The sequence below is a fragment of the Ylistrum balloti genome, unplaced genomic scaffold (genome assembly GCF_031769215.1).
Source record: "Ylistrum balloti isolate Yb309-2 unplaced genomic scaffold, AGI_CSIRO_Ybal_v1 Utg372054, whole genome shotgun sequence".
Classification (NCBI taxonomy): domain Eukaryota; kingdom Metazoa; phylum Mollusca; class Bivalvia; order Pectinida; family Pectinidae; genus Ylistrum; species Ylistrum balloti.
In genome coordinates, this window is record NW_026782992.1 from 10,839 (window position 1) to 26,109 (window position 15,271).

The 15,271-nt window shown below is 37.1% G+C and overlaps 1 protein-coding gene across 1 annotated transcript; it reads right to left on the bottom strand.

Moving 5' to 3' along the window:
- Positions 1-5,522: 5,522 nt before the first annotated feature.
- Positions 5,523-14,311, bottom strand: LOC132564199 (cilia- and flagella-associated protein 251-like). Its single transcript, XM_060228876.1, has 4 exons — positions 14,187-14,311; positions 8,171-8,231; positions 6,656-6,694; positions 5,523-6,190 (listed from the first exon to the last, which is right to left on the bottom strand). The coding sequence occupies exons 1-4, from the start codon at positions 14,274-14,276 to the stop codon at positions 5,523-5,525; spliced, it is 858 nt and encodes a 285-aa protein (XP_060084859.1). The 5' UTR covers positions 14,277-14,311.
- Positions 14,312-15,271: the final 960 nt, after the last annotated feature.

Consider the following 15,271-nt stretch of genomic DNA (forward strand, 5'->3'; position numbering starts at 1 on the left):
ATCAAACATAATAGAAAGATAACTGAATTGTGAAGTTATCAGTACAGTAACGAGGTATCAAGTATGATTAAACTGTGATGAATTTTTCTATCGTATTCTACATTGTTGGATGGCTACTAATATTTGCAAATTTCTGCTGGTGAGGACAACGAAATGAACGTACACGTAAAATTGCAGGGCCGGGATGAGATGGCAGTGGGGTCCTAAAACAACCTAAAAATGTAGCTCAATGGTTGGACCTTCATCAAGTAGGAAGTTTTAGTGAGTTGTTAACAAACGATAAAGTATCCAGATATCACAAACTTCACTCTTCTCAAGAAAAGGAAGGAGCTAGAAAATCAAAGAGATCTTGAAAATCTGATATTATTGATCTTAAAAACTGATATTATTGATATATTATATATATATATATATATATATATTACTACTGGGAACTATATTTTTCAGGATGCATTCAGTTGAGAACTCATGGATTATCTTCGTAGAAATTTTGCATAAAACAATTTAGACTGGCATACAAATAAATAAAAATAAGGCAGGTCGACTTCAGGAACTACGGATGACTACAGAGTGATCAAGTTAACAGAAAACATAAACAACAAATACCTAACTAACTAACCATGGCTGCACGTGTCTCCGAGTCTAAGTCTAATAAAATCACTCATCCATGACTGGCCCCATTCTTCCTATGCGCTCATGTGCCTTCGACTAAACTAGTGGTAAGGGGACGTAACCCATGATATCCCGTAGAAATAAATACAGTTTCTTGAATATATTGCTACGTAATTTGTTATTTTAAATATGAATACCTCTTGACAGGTTGGTTTTATTAGTTGCATTGAATTTGATATGAAGCTGTGTACCATGTATGCAAATGAATAGGCACCTTTATTCCTCTCCTCAGTGAGGGCGAAATTTTAAAGCATAAAGGCGCCTATGGAAAGTGATCGAAGGACGCTGGAAGATTGTCCCTTGTGTTAAACGGTTACACTTTCACTTTAATTTCTATTAGTATAATTAATAAGTCTACGACACAAACAGGTTCAATTTTCTTGTTTGAAAGAAACATTGACATTTCAAATGACATTACAAGTAATAGATCTAGAATCAATTACGTAACGGTAGTACAGTGTTAAGATCCATGCTCGCAGTGGGCTTTACATAATTTCAATAATTTGTGTCCAACCCAATTGTTTCAATTAAAAATGTTTAAAGGGCGATGATTGGCTTCTATTGTTTCATACGATTTAAAGTAAATCAAATTTCATTAATTCTTACAAAAGACATATAACGGTACTTGACTCCATGAAAATATTTAGTTTTTAGCATATTTCAGTACCGATGAGCAGCTTCACACTGGTGTAAAAAATCTGGGTTTTCTTTTGATACTTGTAGGTGATAAGTATCATGTGTATAAATTTCCAGTTGATAACATCTGAAGGAGAAATCTCCATGAAGAAGTTAGGATATCTAGGTTTTTCCCGGATACACTCACCTGACGTTGTAAATGACGTCGAGAACTACAATAATGTCAAGCTTCACCAAATTTCTATTATGTTTTTATTCACACTGACTCATGTCGCTCCAATATTCGGCAAATTAGCGGATTTTAGCCATGTAGACACCCCGTTCAGCATCAAATGTCATAATATGTGAATTTCTTATTTGCGGGAAACCGAACGGAAACAATATAAACGTATTGAAATGAATTCGGATGAATTCTGAACAAAACGATATATAACATAATTTTTTTTAATGTCATTCAGACATATTTTACAGCATATTTCCAGAAACGTTACAAATAAAGACTTGCTGAACAAGAGTTATTCCCCTTACCTTGGATTTCTGTCCGTTGAATTCTTTAATGAAATGGGAAGATTTTATTATCAGAATGTTGATAGTCATCAATTCCCAAAGATGTCGTTTTAAGATTTCACTCCACTCTTAGGGCAGTCCTTGTATATTCCGTTTTAAATTACTGTATAGACGATAAAAATGATTTCAATTTAAACTTTCATATAAGTATATAGAACACTAAGTGTTATTCTGTGTATTTGTCTCCTCTGCACAAAAGGTGATGCATCCAATTTGGTGTATGCTCGATTGCTTCCAAAATTGTGAAAAATATATCAAGCAGACCATGACATCTTGTCATTGAAATAGCTATATTCGGGATGTAATTCTAAGCGTCGTTACTGCGGGAGTTATCATGTACAGATAGCCTGTCCTGTAAGGTGTCATCGAATATAATAAAAAAATATAGAGAGAGAGAAAAAAACACGAAATTTAGAAAGAGAGTGTTTGCTTCTGTGAGTTTATAGTCCAGCATCTTTTTTATCCAACGAGTATGGGCTAGTGGAGCATACAAACCGCCCTACATCCGTGGTCCGTCCGTCCGTTCGTTCGTTCGTCCTTCTAGTTATCGCTAAACTTTTTTCTTGAGAAAAACTGAATAACGATAGTAAAATAGTTTCATGTGGGTAGTAACAACTAGAATAGTACCGTGAAGATAGTGACATCAAATATGGATTATAGGATTTCACTTTTCTGTTAACCGCGCTTTTATGGAGTAATTCATAATTCTTAGAAGAATTGCTCCATAATAAGTGGTTAACATAAAACTAAAATTCATTCCTTTTATTGACACGTCAGTGTCTTCTCAAAATTTACTGTAGAACAATCCTTGTTAGTACGTGGCATTGTAACTCCAGAAAAGGCGGTCATTGATGGGAGGGGGTTTAATGAATAGAACAGCAACTGGTGACTTTTCACAACAGAATGGTTGTATTTTTTTTCAGCGGCGATAAATAGTTCCCTTTTCAAGTGTAATAGTAACATAAAAAAACAAATGTTTTTATTTCGTGTCTTATTGGATTAATATAATTAACAAAATATAATTATATATCCATGTGTTTGGCAAAAAGCAGTTCCAGTAACATTTTCATGCGCAAGTTCAAAGGTCAATGTTTCAATGCGTCTGGTAAATGAATATATAGTAACATGTGACTTTAAAGCATGTTATGGTGACAGTTTATGATTTTGTACATGTGAACTGTATCCATAAGTCTTTAATTCATTGTCAAACGTCCAACCCACAGTCTGTCACACATGGGAATGTTTCTAGGTTCGAAACATGCCGCTCCCTAGTGTGTATCCACGCTTCTCAAAATATACCTAGGTGTTTTCCTGTTCCTCCTGTCTCCCATGTGACTCGTCCCATGACTAACACAACAAACTGATAGTTTGAAAGACTATTTCGGCGTATGACTAAAATTGCTAATCTAATTTGCGTTCCTTCACCTCCCTCTCCCGTCAAAGAAGTCAGATCTACATGAAAATGAAAATCCCTGCGCTGCAGTGAAATAGAACCGTTAATTTGACTTAAACTTTCCGGTAAGTCATGTCTACATAGGAGGGTGTGTAGAGGAATAAATGTAAAGAAAAAAAAACATTAATTTCAATTAGAAATGCATTTAATATATATCGGCATGAGGATGCGCATAACAAAACAATATTAACAGAAAGCATCAGTGATAGTTCACACAGTGTAGAACAGCATTAACAAACGGCATACTGTATGATCACAGCATAGAGCTACTCTCTTTCAATATTAGCACGGTTTCAGGGGAAACATATAGACTGATATTTTCCGGAAGATTTCCAGATGTAAAGAGTGTGACATTATTATCTTATCTTATTTAATGCCATTTTTGATTTGGTGATTCGAAGTAAGTATTTCAGAGCTAATTTAACAGATTATTTAGAATTTGTAACATTTCATTATAATTGATAACTAGAGTGCCCTTATGAGCAAATCTTTCCTCTAACTAACACACACACAGCGTTGCTTGCATAACTCAAGAAAACGATGACGTAATTATGGATAAAATTACAAAATATTATATATTACAATATGGAAATAATCAATTAACAATGTATTTAGATACTTCTACGTGTGGTTAAGACAATGTCAGATAAATATTCTTAAAGTTCAGAATTTCATGATGAGTATACAAGTATATAAAACGATGTAAATACGAAGGGAGACAACTCGTGTGTATCAGCGATTGGCGGTCGTCAGTAAGAGAGTTGGAACTCTATATCTTCGTTACTTCATGTGGACATTGGTTTATTTCCGTTTGTTCTCTGTCGAAAGCATGTATTCCAAAATCTTTTTGAAGAGTCTTTTCTTTAAATCTGAAATAGAAGACGCAACGATATCATGAGTGAAATAAAGAACGAACCTTAAAATAAGTAAACGTGGATCATAACTGAATTAGTTAAAGTGGAACATAACTGAATTAGTTAAAGTGGAACATAACTGAATTAGTTAAAGTGGAACATAACTGAATTACTTAACGTGGAACATAACTGGACTAGTTAACGTGGATCATAACTGAATTAGTTAACGTGGAACATAACTGAATTAGTTAAAGTGGAACATAACTGAATTAGTTAAAGTGGAACATAACTGAATTAGTTAAAGTGGAACATAACTGAATTAGTTAAAGTGGAACGTGGAACATAACTGGACTAGTTAACGTGGATCATAACTGAATTAGTTAACGTGGAACATAACTGAATTAGTTAACGTGGAACATAACTGAATTAGTTAAAGTGGAACATAACTGGACTAGTTAACGTGGATCATAACTGGACTAGTTAACGTGGAACATAACTGAATTAGTTAAAGTGGAACATAACTGAATTACTTAACGTGGAACATAACTGGACAAGTTAACGTGGATCATAACTGAATTAGTTAACGTGGAACATAACTGAATTACTTAACGTGGAACATAACTGGACTAGTTAACGTGGATCATAACTGAATTAGTTAACGTGGAACATAACTGAATTAGTTAACGTGGATCATAACTGAATTACTTAACGTGGAACATAACTGGACTAGTAAACGTGGAATATAATTTGACTAGTTAACGTGGAACATAACTGGATTAGTTAACGTAGAACATAAGTGGACTAGTTAACGTGGAATATAACTGCACTAGATAGCCTCGATCATAACTGGACTAGTTAACATGAAACATAAGTGGACTTGTTAACGTGGATTTTAGCTGGATATTAGTAGTCAACATGGATAATTTCTAAACTAGTTAACGTAGATCATAACTGAATAAGTTAACGCTGATCATGACTGTATCAGTTAACATGGAGCATAACTGAATAGTGTTAAGCATAACTTAAAAAGTAAACTAGAACATGCAGAATAAGGCATAAGTTGCAATGTAAAGCAGAACTCAACCTACTAAGCAATGATATTGGAAATAATGGTTGTAAACCATTTATTTAATAAGGAAAATGGAATGACCTCTTAGCTCGTCGATTTCAGACTTACCGTTCTGCTCGCCCTCCTTGTTCTCCTCTTCTTCTTCTTCCTCTTCTTCTTCTTCTTCTTCTTCTTCTTCTTCTTCTTCTTCTTCTTCTTCTTCTTCTTCTTCTTCTTCTTCTTCTTCTTATTCTACTTCTTCTTCTCCTTCGACTTCTCCTTCTGCTACTTCTTAATATACTTCAACTTCTTGTAAACATTCTTCTTCTTCTTCCTCTTCTTCTTCTTCTTCTTCTTCTTCTTCTTCTTCTTCTTCTTCTTCTTCTTCTTCTTCTTCTTCTTCTTCTTCTTCTTCTTCTTCTTCTTCTTCTTCTTCTTCTTCTTCTTCTTCTTCTTCTTCTTCTTCTTCTTCTTCTTCTTCTTCTTCTTCTTCTTCTTCTTCTTCTTCTTCTTCTTCTTCTTCTTCTTCTTCTTCTTCTTCTTCTTCTTCTTCTTCTTCTTCTTCTTCTTCTTCTTCTTCTTCTTCTTCTTCTTCTTCTTCTTCTTCTTCTTCTTCTTCTTCTTCTTCTTCTTCTTCTTCTTCTTCTTCTTCCTCCTCCTCTCCCTGTTCTTCCTCCTCTTCCTCCTCCTCTTCCTCTTCGTCCTCCTCTCCCTGTTCTTCCTCATTTTCCTCATTTTCCTCATTTTCCTCCTCTTCCTCCTCTCCCTGTTCTTCCTCATTTTCCTCATTTTCTCCTTCTTCCTCTTCTTCCTCTTCTTCCTTCTCTCCCTGTTCTTCCTCATTTTCCTCATTTTCTCCTTCTTCCTCCTCTCCCTGTTCTTCCTCATTTTCCTCATTTTCTCCTTCTTCCTCTTCCCCTTCGTCATCGGCCCCTTGTTCATTTTCAGTGTCCCCTTCCTCTGTGAGATTAAACAAACGTCTACTATTATAGAGATAATAATTTGATGGGAGACATGCTATAATTCAGTATTGGTTTTTCCATTACTGGAAAAAAGAAAGCAAAGAGTTGGAAGAAATTTAATCGATCGATCGATAAACATTTCAAAGAAGAAAGAACACGATCTCTTTGACAGGGATCGAACCCGGTTCTGAGGTGTGTGAGCAAACGTGAAAAGGATTGGACCTGCGATAAAATGTTTGGCAGTCACTAATTGAAAATCATAAATTATTAAAAAAAAAGTTCCAAAGCATATTAAAGTATTTCCTGTTTGTATTTCATGCAATTTTCAATATAATTTAAGTGGCTGTACTATACAGATGTATATAACCATTTATCTCTCTCTTCCCCATGTAATTGTTAAAATAGAAACGTCTTACCATCATAAGGTAGATAAAATGTACTTCAGTAAAGTATATCATCTCACCTTGACCATTGTCGCCTCCTTCAACCTCTCTCAGCACCACTGAAAAGGATATTTTCATGATTTGAACACTTTCGCATAAACTATGTCTTTATTTCCATTTACACGATTTTGTTATTTTTTACATAAAAAAATTTTATAATCTGTGCAACAAATTGATTCTGCATCTATAGGACTGGTTTCCGTGTTCCATGAGTCATTGCGATAATTTATGTAAAGGTTTTAGCGACATGGTACAGTAATACTGTCTCAAATTATTGTTACGGATAATTCATATTGATTTTGAAAATAACATGTTCGGTTAACTAATGGGTAAATATTGCAAAAACAAATTTTGTAATATTTCAATGTGCAGGTAAGTTTAGTGTTATTTCATACAATTATTGACAGACGATAACATGACATTTCAGATTACCAATAACCAGACGACAACATGACATTTCAGATTACCATTAACCAGACGATAACATGACATTTCAGATTACCAATAACCAGACGACAACATGACATTTCAGATTACCATTAACCAGACGATAACATGACATTTCAGATTACCATTAACCAGACGATAACATGACATTTCAGATTACCATTAACCAGATGATAACATGACATTTCAGATTACCATTAACCAGACGATAACATGACATTTCAGATTACCATTAACCAGATGATAACATGACATTTCAGATTACCATTAACCAGATGATAACATGACATTTCAGATTACCATTAACCAGACGATAACATGACATTTCAGATTACCATTAACAAGACTATAACATGACATTTCAGAATACCAATAACCAGACGATAACATGACATTTCAGATTACCATTAACCAGATGATAACATGACATTTCAGATTACCATTAACCAGACGATAACATGACATTTCAGGATACCATAAACCAGACGATAACATGACATTTCTGGAAACCATTAACCAGACGATAACATGACATTTAATGATACCATTAACCAGACTATAACATGATATCTCAGGATACCATTAACAAGACTATAACATGACATTTCTGGAAACCATTAACCAGACGATAACATGACATTTCAGATTACCATTAACCAGATGATAACATGACATTTCAGATTACCATTAACCAGACGATAACATGACATTTCAGGATACCATAAACCAGACGATAACATGACATTTCTGGAAACCATTAACCAGACGATAACATGACATTTAATGATACCATTAACCAGACTATAACATGATATCTCAGGATACCATTAACAAGACTATAACATGACATTTCTGGAAACCATTAACCAGACGATAACATGACATTTAATGATACCATTAACCAGACGATAACATGACATTTCAGATTACCAATAACCAGACTATAACATGACATTTCAGATTACCATTAACCAGACGATAACATGACATCTCAGGATACCATCAACCAGACGATAACATGACATTTAATGATGCCATTAACCAGACGTTAACATGACATTTCAGGATACCCATAGACAGACACTTACTTGCTCTCTTCAAGTCCATTGTCAGCTGGTCTATCTCATAGTCGATGCGTTTTTGTAACATCTGAGAAAGAAAAAAACAATGATAAGATAATGATTGTCATAAATCAACATATGCTTTCGGTATCTTCCGTCAAACCTTTGTCAAGCTTTAATATATACCACTAATCACAAGTTAGGTCAGTCTCAAATATTCCACGTGTAACTTAGATTAATCTGAATAATCGTTAAAACGTGTTTAAATTTGATCTACATCGTCTACCTGTCAACTCTGAGTTATCTCATATTAACCATACGGAGTGCTGATTGGGGCGTCATTACGATTATGACGTCAGAATAAAACATTGCTTGGATTATAGAGGCACGTCACTTCCGTAATTTGCTTGTCTGTCTAGCTATATTGTTACACATGAAAAGTCTTACATTTGTACGATAGTACGATAGCCCCTGTGTTTGGATAAAAAAAGATTTCTTGTACTGTTAATAAACAACCTACGTTCAAATTTTTAAAATCTAAAATATTAATGTCAGTTATCATTTCCTCCGTACATTGTTCAAACTATACTCCTATAATACTTAATTTTAATCAAGAGAACACATTATAATTCTCCAAAACGCGCTAAAATGCACATCATACAATAGATCTTTAGTTTTTCCTACAGTAGCTGTTGTTTAAAGATTGACTATGGTTACTACTAAAGTATTGATCAATAGAACATCAAAATTTTATATAATCAAACATACACTATAATCGATTGAAAAACGCTGACAAAATCCTGGAATACCTTCACAATTTTAATGATATGAAGTCTCCAGATCATTTTTGTTTTAATTCTACACAAAAACAATAATTTGAAGTTTCAAAAATAAACTAAAATCATCTCCACTTTGTAAAATTTTAAATATACAAGTGTTTTTAACAATATGTGTACTACCCATTGCATGGAAATAAAATCCGATTTATGTCGGTGTGGAAATTATAATTTAATTAGCAAATGTTGTTGACTCATAATCATAATAATAACAATAATAATAATAACAATAATAATAAGAATAGAAAAAAGTCTAAATAATGGTATTGCAAGATCTTGTAGAGTCAAATCTAAAACGACGTGAAACTGTATGAAATGTTGTTGACGAATGCCAGGAACAATCAGGGAATTAGTGAAAAAAATGAACTTTCATGACTATCGTTGGTTTTACTTTAACAGAATGTATAAGATTAAAGCACTATGTTAATTATTATGTTTCAATGATCGTTACTAGATGTTGGAACCCCTGGAGTATCGAGGATGTAGTGATTGTAACCCCTGGAGTATCGAGAATGCTGTGATCGCAACCCTTGTAGTATCGAGGATATAGTGATTGTAACCCCTGAAGTATCGAGGATGTAGTGATCGTAACCCTGCAGTATCGAGGATGTAGTGATCGTAACCCCTGAAGTATCGAGGATGTAGTGATCGTAACCCTGCAGTATCGAGGATGTAGTGATCGTAACCCTTGGAGTATCGAGGATGTAGTGATCGTAACCCTGCAGTATCGAGGATGTAGTGATCGTAACCCCTGGGGTATCGAGGATGTAGTGATCGTAACCCCTGCAGTATCGAGAATGTAGTGATTGTAACCCCTGGAGTATCGAGGATGTAGTGATCGTAACCCTGCAGTATCGAGGATGTAGTGATCGTCACCCTGCAGTATCGAGGATGTAGTGATTGTAACCTCTGGAGTATCGAGGATTTAGTGATCGTAACCACTGGAGTATCGAGGATGTAGTAATCGTAACAATGCAGTATCGAGGATGTAGTGATCGTAACCCCTGGAGTATCGAGGATGTAGTGATCGTAACCCCTGGAGTATCGAGGATGTAGTGATCGTAACCCCTGGAGTATCGAGGATGTAGTGATCGTAACCCCTGGAGTATCGAGGATGTAGTGATTGTAACCCCTGGAGTATCGAGGATGTAGTAATCGTAACAATGCAGTATCGAGGATATAGTGATCGTAACCCCTGGAGTATCGTGGATGTAGTGATCGTAACCCCTGGAGTATCGAGGATGTAGTGATCGTAACCCCTGGAGTATCGAGGATGTAGTGATCGTAACCCCTGGAGTATCGAGGATGTAGTGATTGTAACCCCTGCAGTATCGAGAATGTAGTGATTGTAACAATGCAGTATCGAGGATGTAGTGATCGTAACCCCTGGAGTATCGAGGATGTAGTGATTGTAACCCGTGGAGTATCGAGGATGTACTGATCGTAACCCCTGCAGTATCGGGGATGTAGTGATTGTAACCCCTGGAGTATCGAGGATGTAGTAATCGTAACAATGCAGTATCGAGGATATAGTGATCGTAAGCCCTGGAGTATCGTGGATGTAGTGATCGTAACCCCTGGAGTATCGTGGATGTAGTGATTGTAACCCCTGGAGTATCGAGGATGTAGTGATTGTAACCCCTGGAGTATCGAAAATGTAGTGATTGTAACCCCTGGAGTATCGAGGATGTAGTGATCGTAACCCCTGGAGTATCGAGAGTGATAGTGATTGTAACCCCTCGAGGATGTAGTATCGAGAGTATGTGTAGTGATTGTAACCCCTGGAGTATCGAGGATGTAGTGATTGTAAACCCGAGAATGTAGTAGTGATCGTAACCCCTGGAGTATCGAGGATGTAGTGATCGTAACCCCTGGAGTATCAAGGATGTAGTGATCGTAACCCCTGGAGTATCAAGGATGTAGTGATCGTAACCCCTGTAGTATCGAGGATGTAGTGATCGTAACCCCTGGAGTATCGAGGATGTAGTGATCGTAACCCCTGGAGTATCGAGGATGTAGTGATCGTAACCCTGCAGTATCGAGGATGTAGTGATTGTAACCCCTGGAGTATCGAGGATTTAGTGATCGTAACCCCTGGAGTATCGAGGATGTAGTGATCGTAACCCCTGGAGTATCGAGGATGTAGTGATTGTAACCCCTGGAGTATCGAGGATGTCGTAACCCCTGGAGTATCGAGGATGTAGTGATCGTAACCCCTGGAGTATCGAGGATGTAGTGATTGTAACCCTGGAGTAGAGGATGTAGTGATTGTAACCCCTGCAGTATCGAGGATGTAGTGATTGTAACCCCTGGTGTAGTGATCGAGGTATCGAGGATATAGTGATCGTAACCCCTGGAGTATCGAGGATGTAGTGATCGTAACCCCTGGAGTATCGAGGATGTAGTGATCGTAACCCCTGGAGTATCGAGAATGTAGTGATTGTAACCCGTGGAGTATCGAGGATGTAGTGATTGTAACCCCTGGAGTATCGAGGATGTAGTATCCCTGTAGTATCCAGTGATTGTAACTCAGTATCGAGGAGTATCGAGGGTGTAGTGATTGTAACCCCTGGAGTATCGAGGATGAAGTGATCGTAACCCCAGGAGTATCGAGGATGTAGTGATCGTAACCCCTGGAGTATTGAGGATGTAGTGATTGTAACTCCTGGAGTATCGAGGGTGTAGTGATTGTAACCCCTGGAGTATCGAGGATGTAGTGATCGAAACCCCTGCAGTATCGAGAATGTAGTGATTGTAACCCCTGCAGTATCGAGGATGTAGTGATTGTAACCCCTGGTGTTTCGAGGATGTAGTGATCGTAACCCCAGTAGTATCGAGGATGTAGTGATCGTAACCCCTGGAGTATCGAGGATGTAGTGTTTGTAACCCCTGGAGTATCGAGAATGTAGTGATCGTAGCCCCTGGAGTATCGAGTATGTAGTGATCGTAACCCCAGTAGTATCGAGGATGTAGTGATCGTAACCCCTGGAGTATTGAGGATGTAGTGATTGTAACTCCTGGGGTATTGAGGATGTAGTGATTGCTAACCCTGGAGTATCGAGGATGTTGTGATCGCAACCCTGGAGTATCGAGGATGTTGTGATCGCAACCCCTGTAGTATCGAGGATGTAGTGATTGCTAACCCTGGAGTATCGAGGATGTAGTAATTGTAACCCGTTGAGTATTGAGGATGTAGTGATTATAATCGCTGGAGTATCGAGGATGAAGTGATTGTAACCCTGAAGTATCGAGGATGTAGTGACCGTAACCCCTGGAGTATCGAGGATGTATGATCGTAACCCCTGGAGTATCGAGGATGTAGTGATCGCAACCCCTGGAGTATCGAGGATGTAGTGATCGTGATCGTAACCCCTGGAGTATCGAGGATGTAGTGACCGTAACCCCTGGAGTATCGAGGATGTATGATCGTAACCCCTGGAGTATCGAGGATGTAGTGACCGTAACCCCTGGAGTATCGAGGATGTAGTGACTGTAACCCCTCAAGTATCGAGGATGCATCTACATATGTTATTTCAGTAATATTATTTCGGTTCTTATTATGGAAACATGACATTTATTGAAATTTATATGAATTGACTACATTTAAAAAGAGGTGTGTGTGTGGGTGGGGGAGGGGAGGGGGAAGATTTAAATTGAATTGACCCTTTTCACAAGTTGGTTTATCTCACTTGAAATTACCTTTTCCTGATCACTATATATATTGGGTGTGGTCGCTGGTCGCAGTATGATCAGAAAAGACATCGCTTGAATTTGATATTGCGGTAAAATTCCTTTAATTGACCCAAGTTTGCCCATCTTTCAGCAAACCTGAATTGGAACAGCTGTTCTGTTTAAACGTTAGCACGGTAAGGAAATTGTGTATTGTTGAAGTTGATACGAGGATATATGCATCAAATATGAACTTTCCCAGGTCATGCATGAATTCGGCAGTTCTAGGTTAATATTGTCTTTGCCGAAACGTAAACGAGACCTGTTAGCCAGTTCCAGAAGAGGGATTTTCTCAGCGACAACAATACACCATATATCATATGTCATTAAGATATTATGTTCCGTTTTGTTATGAGGCAGACTGCACGGATTGTTAGACTTTCTGATGCTTTAACATGTCAGCCATTTACCTTTATAAAATTACCTTTATCTACATTCATGTCATGTAGTCTGTCGGGGTGTATAATCTCTATGTGTCGGCTACATAGAGAGTGTATGCCGTGGTGGAAACTTAACGAGCTGAAACGTATGTAGATGTACAAGGACTAGGGTAAAGCTGTGATGACTGGGCAAAAAAAAAAAAAACAAGTTACAATGTTCAGTAAACTGATACAACTGTCGTCTGGCGGTGCATTTTGTCCTTGGAAGTTTTTTTGTAACGGTCAATTAAAGTTATTTATGTATATCTAGGTACAGTGTAAGTGTTCATTTTGGTAGGCTGGTGTGCGTTGCTGAAGGACGAATGGTATTGGCCATAAAGCCAGCCTTACTTTAAAATGCATGTAAAATACAAAAAAATAATGTATTGCTATGAAATTAATTGAATGAGGGTAAGTGCATTTTTATTTATTTATTTATTTATTTATTTTTTCATTGTTAAGAATAGACAGCTATAGCGTCTGATGGGCCTTCCGGCTTGCAATATTGGAACATCAATCTCAACGCCCCCGACCACTACCTTTCCCCAATACCCAATACCGAATTGTGTATGAAAGGATTCATATAAAGAAAATAAAGAAACACTTGCTTAGGTGTCACACTCCGAGTCAGTGCAGAGAGAAAACAAAACAAGATATATGGATGTGTTGCAGGAATAGTGTTTAATCCACCGCACTCAGGATGGACTGGTTTCTACCAGTTTTATGAATAACTGCGTCGTTAGGTCTCTAAAATGTGCATAATCAGTAAAACTGTAAATAACAGCATAATAAATGTGAATATTGACCTGAAAATATCATTTTAGACACAGAACTTTTCAGCCTTATCTAAGCATTGCTGCTCAGTACTCTGTCTAATTCAGTAACGTTGCCTCCCAGCCCATCCCAGTCAGCTGTGGGTGTTTAGGAAGTGGTGTTGTACTTATTTAACATTGTGCTGCAGTGATTTGAACAGAATTCGCTGCCATCTATTTCCCGCTATTTAACTTTTTGAATCAATGTCTGATAATTTTCGATATTTGAATCAAAATGAATGCTTACCTCAGAGTTTATATTTCTTTTGGCCGGCGCTCCGGTAACACTAATGAAAAGCGCCAAGGCTATGAATAGGAGAATCGTTTTCTTCATCATCTTGATGTTTGTAATTAATTGTTCCACTATTCGAGACAATATGTTACAATGTCCGGAGAAAATTGTTACGAAATATGGCGCTGAAATGTGGCAGGCTTCGGCGGAGACTATGAGAGGAAACTTTCTAAAAACCTATATATATTTGGACACGCTAGCTTGGTATACTATGATTCGTGTCAGCCAATGGAATACTTGGATATTACGGGTGATTTCATTGGCTTCAGTTGTTAAAAGATAGGTATTCGACAGGTTGAAATAAAGATAAAAAAAATTCCGACAAGGTAAAAGTGTACGATGCAAAAAGAACGAAACAATCGGGTCTTTGTGTGGGTATGATAATTCACTGTCAAGTGTCCCAGCATTATACACATTACAATCGACTTTTCAGCAGAAATTACCACTTTTGAACGCTTGGATGAGTTGCCACGATAACTGGTTTTAAACCACGAGCACGCAAATACCTATGTCTCAGCAAACAGAAACTGTAATATCTGTCCCTGTCTATTTTCACCGTTACTATGGAGACAAAGACATTCTGGGGACACCTATTTCCAATAGCAATATCATCGGTATTGTAGTGACAAGTGTAAATAATTTCTAAAGTAAACATCTCTCCTGAACATTAAATAAATCAGAGTCAGTCGTTAATTTGACATCTCTGTGGGTGCAGGGACACCAAAGCAATGTCCTCATATAGTTACGAGTAAGAGAGAAGACCTAAATATGATTTTAAGGAAACTATTGAGATGAATTCCCCTATCACTGTATTGTAGTTCCTGGTTCCCCTATCACTGTATTGTAGTTTCTGGTTCCCCTATCACTGTATTGTAGTTTCTGGTTCTCTTCGCTGTAATATACACATGCTTTCCCAATGTTGTTACATGCAAATGGTTTTCCAGCACTGTATCAAACACATGGTTTCCCCATACTGTAACACACACATGGCTTCACCACACTGTAACATACACATGGCTTCACCACGCTGTAACATACAC

Coding starts and splice junctions, on each gene's coding strand:
- LOC132564199 (XM_060228876.1), bottom strand. CDS start 14,276: ATGATGAAGAAAACGATTCTCCTATTCATAGCCTTGGCGCTTTTCATT. Junction 8,232..14,186: donor AAAGAAATATAAACTCTGAG/GTAAGCATTCAT, acceptor TTTCTTTCTCAG/ATGTTACAAAAACGCATCGA. Junction 6,191..6,655: donor AGGAGGCGACAATGGTCAAG/GTGAGATGATAT, acceptor TTAATCTCACAG/AGGAAGGGGACACTGAAAAT.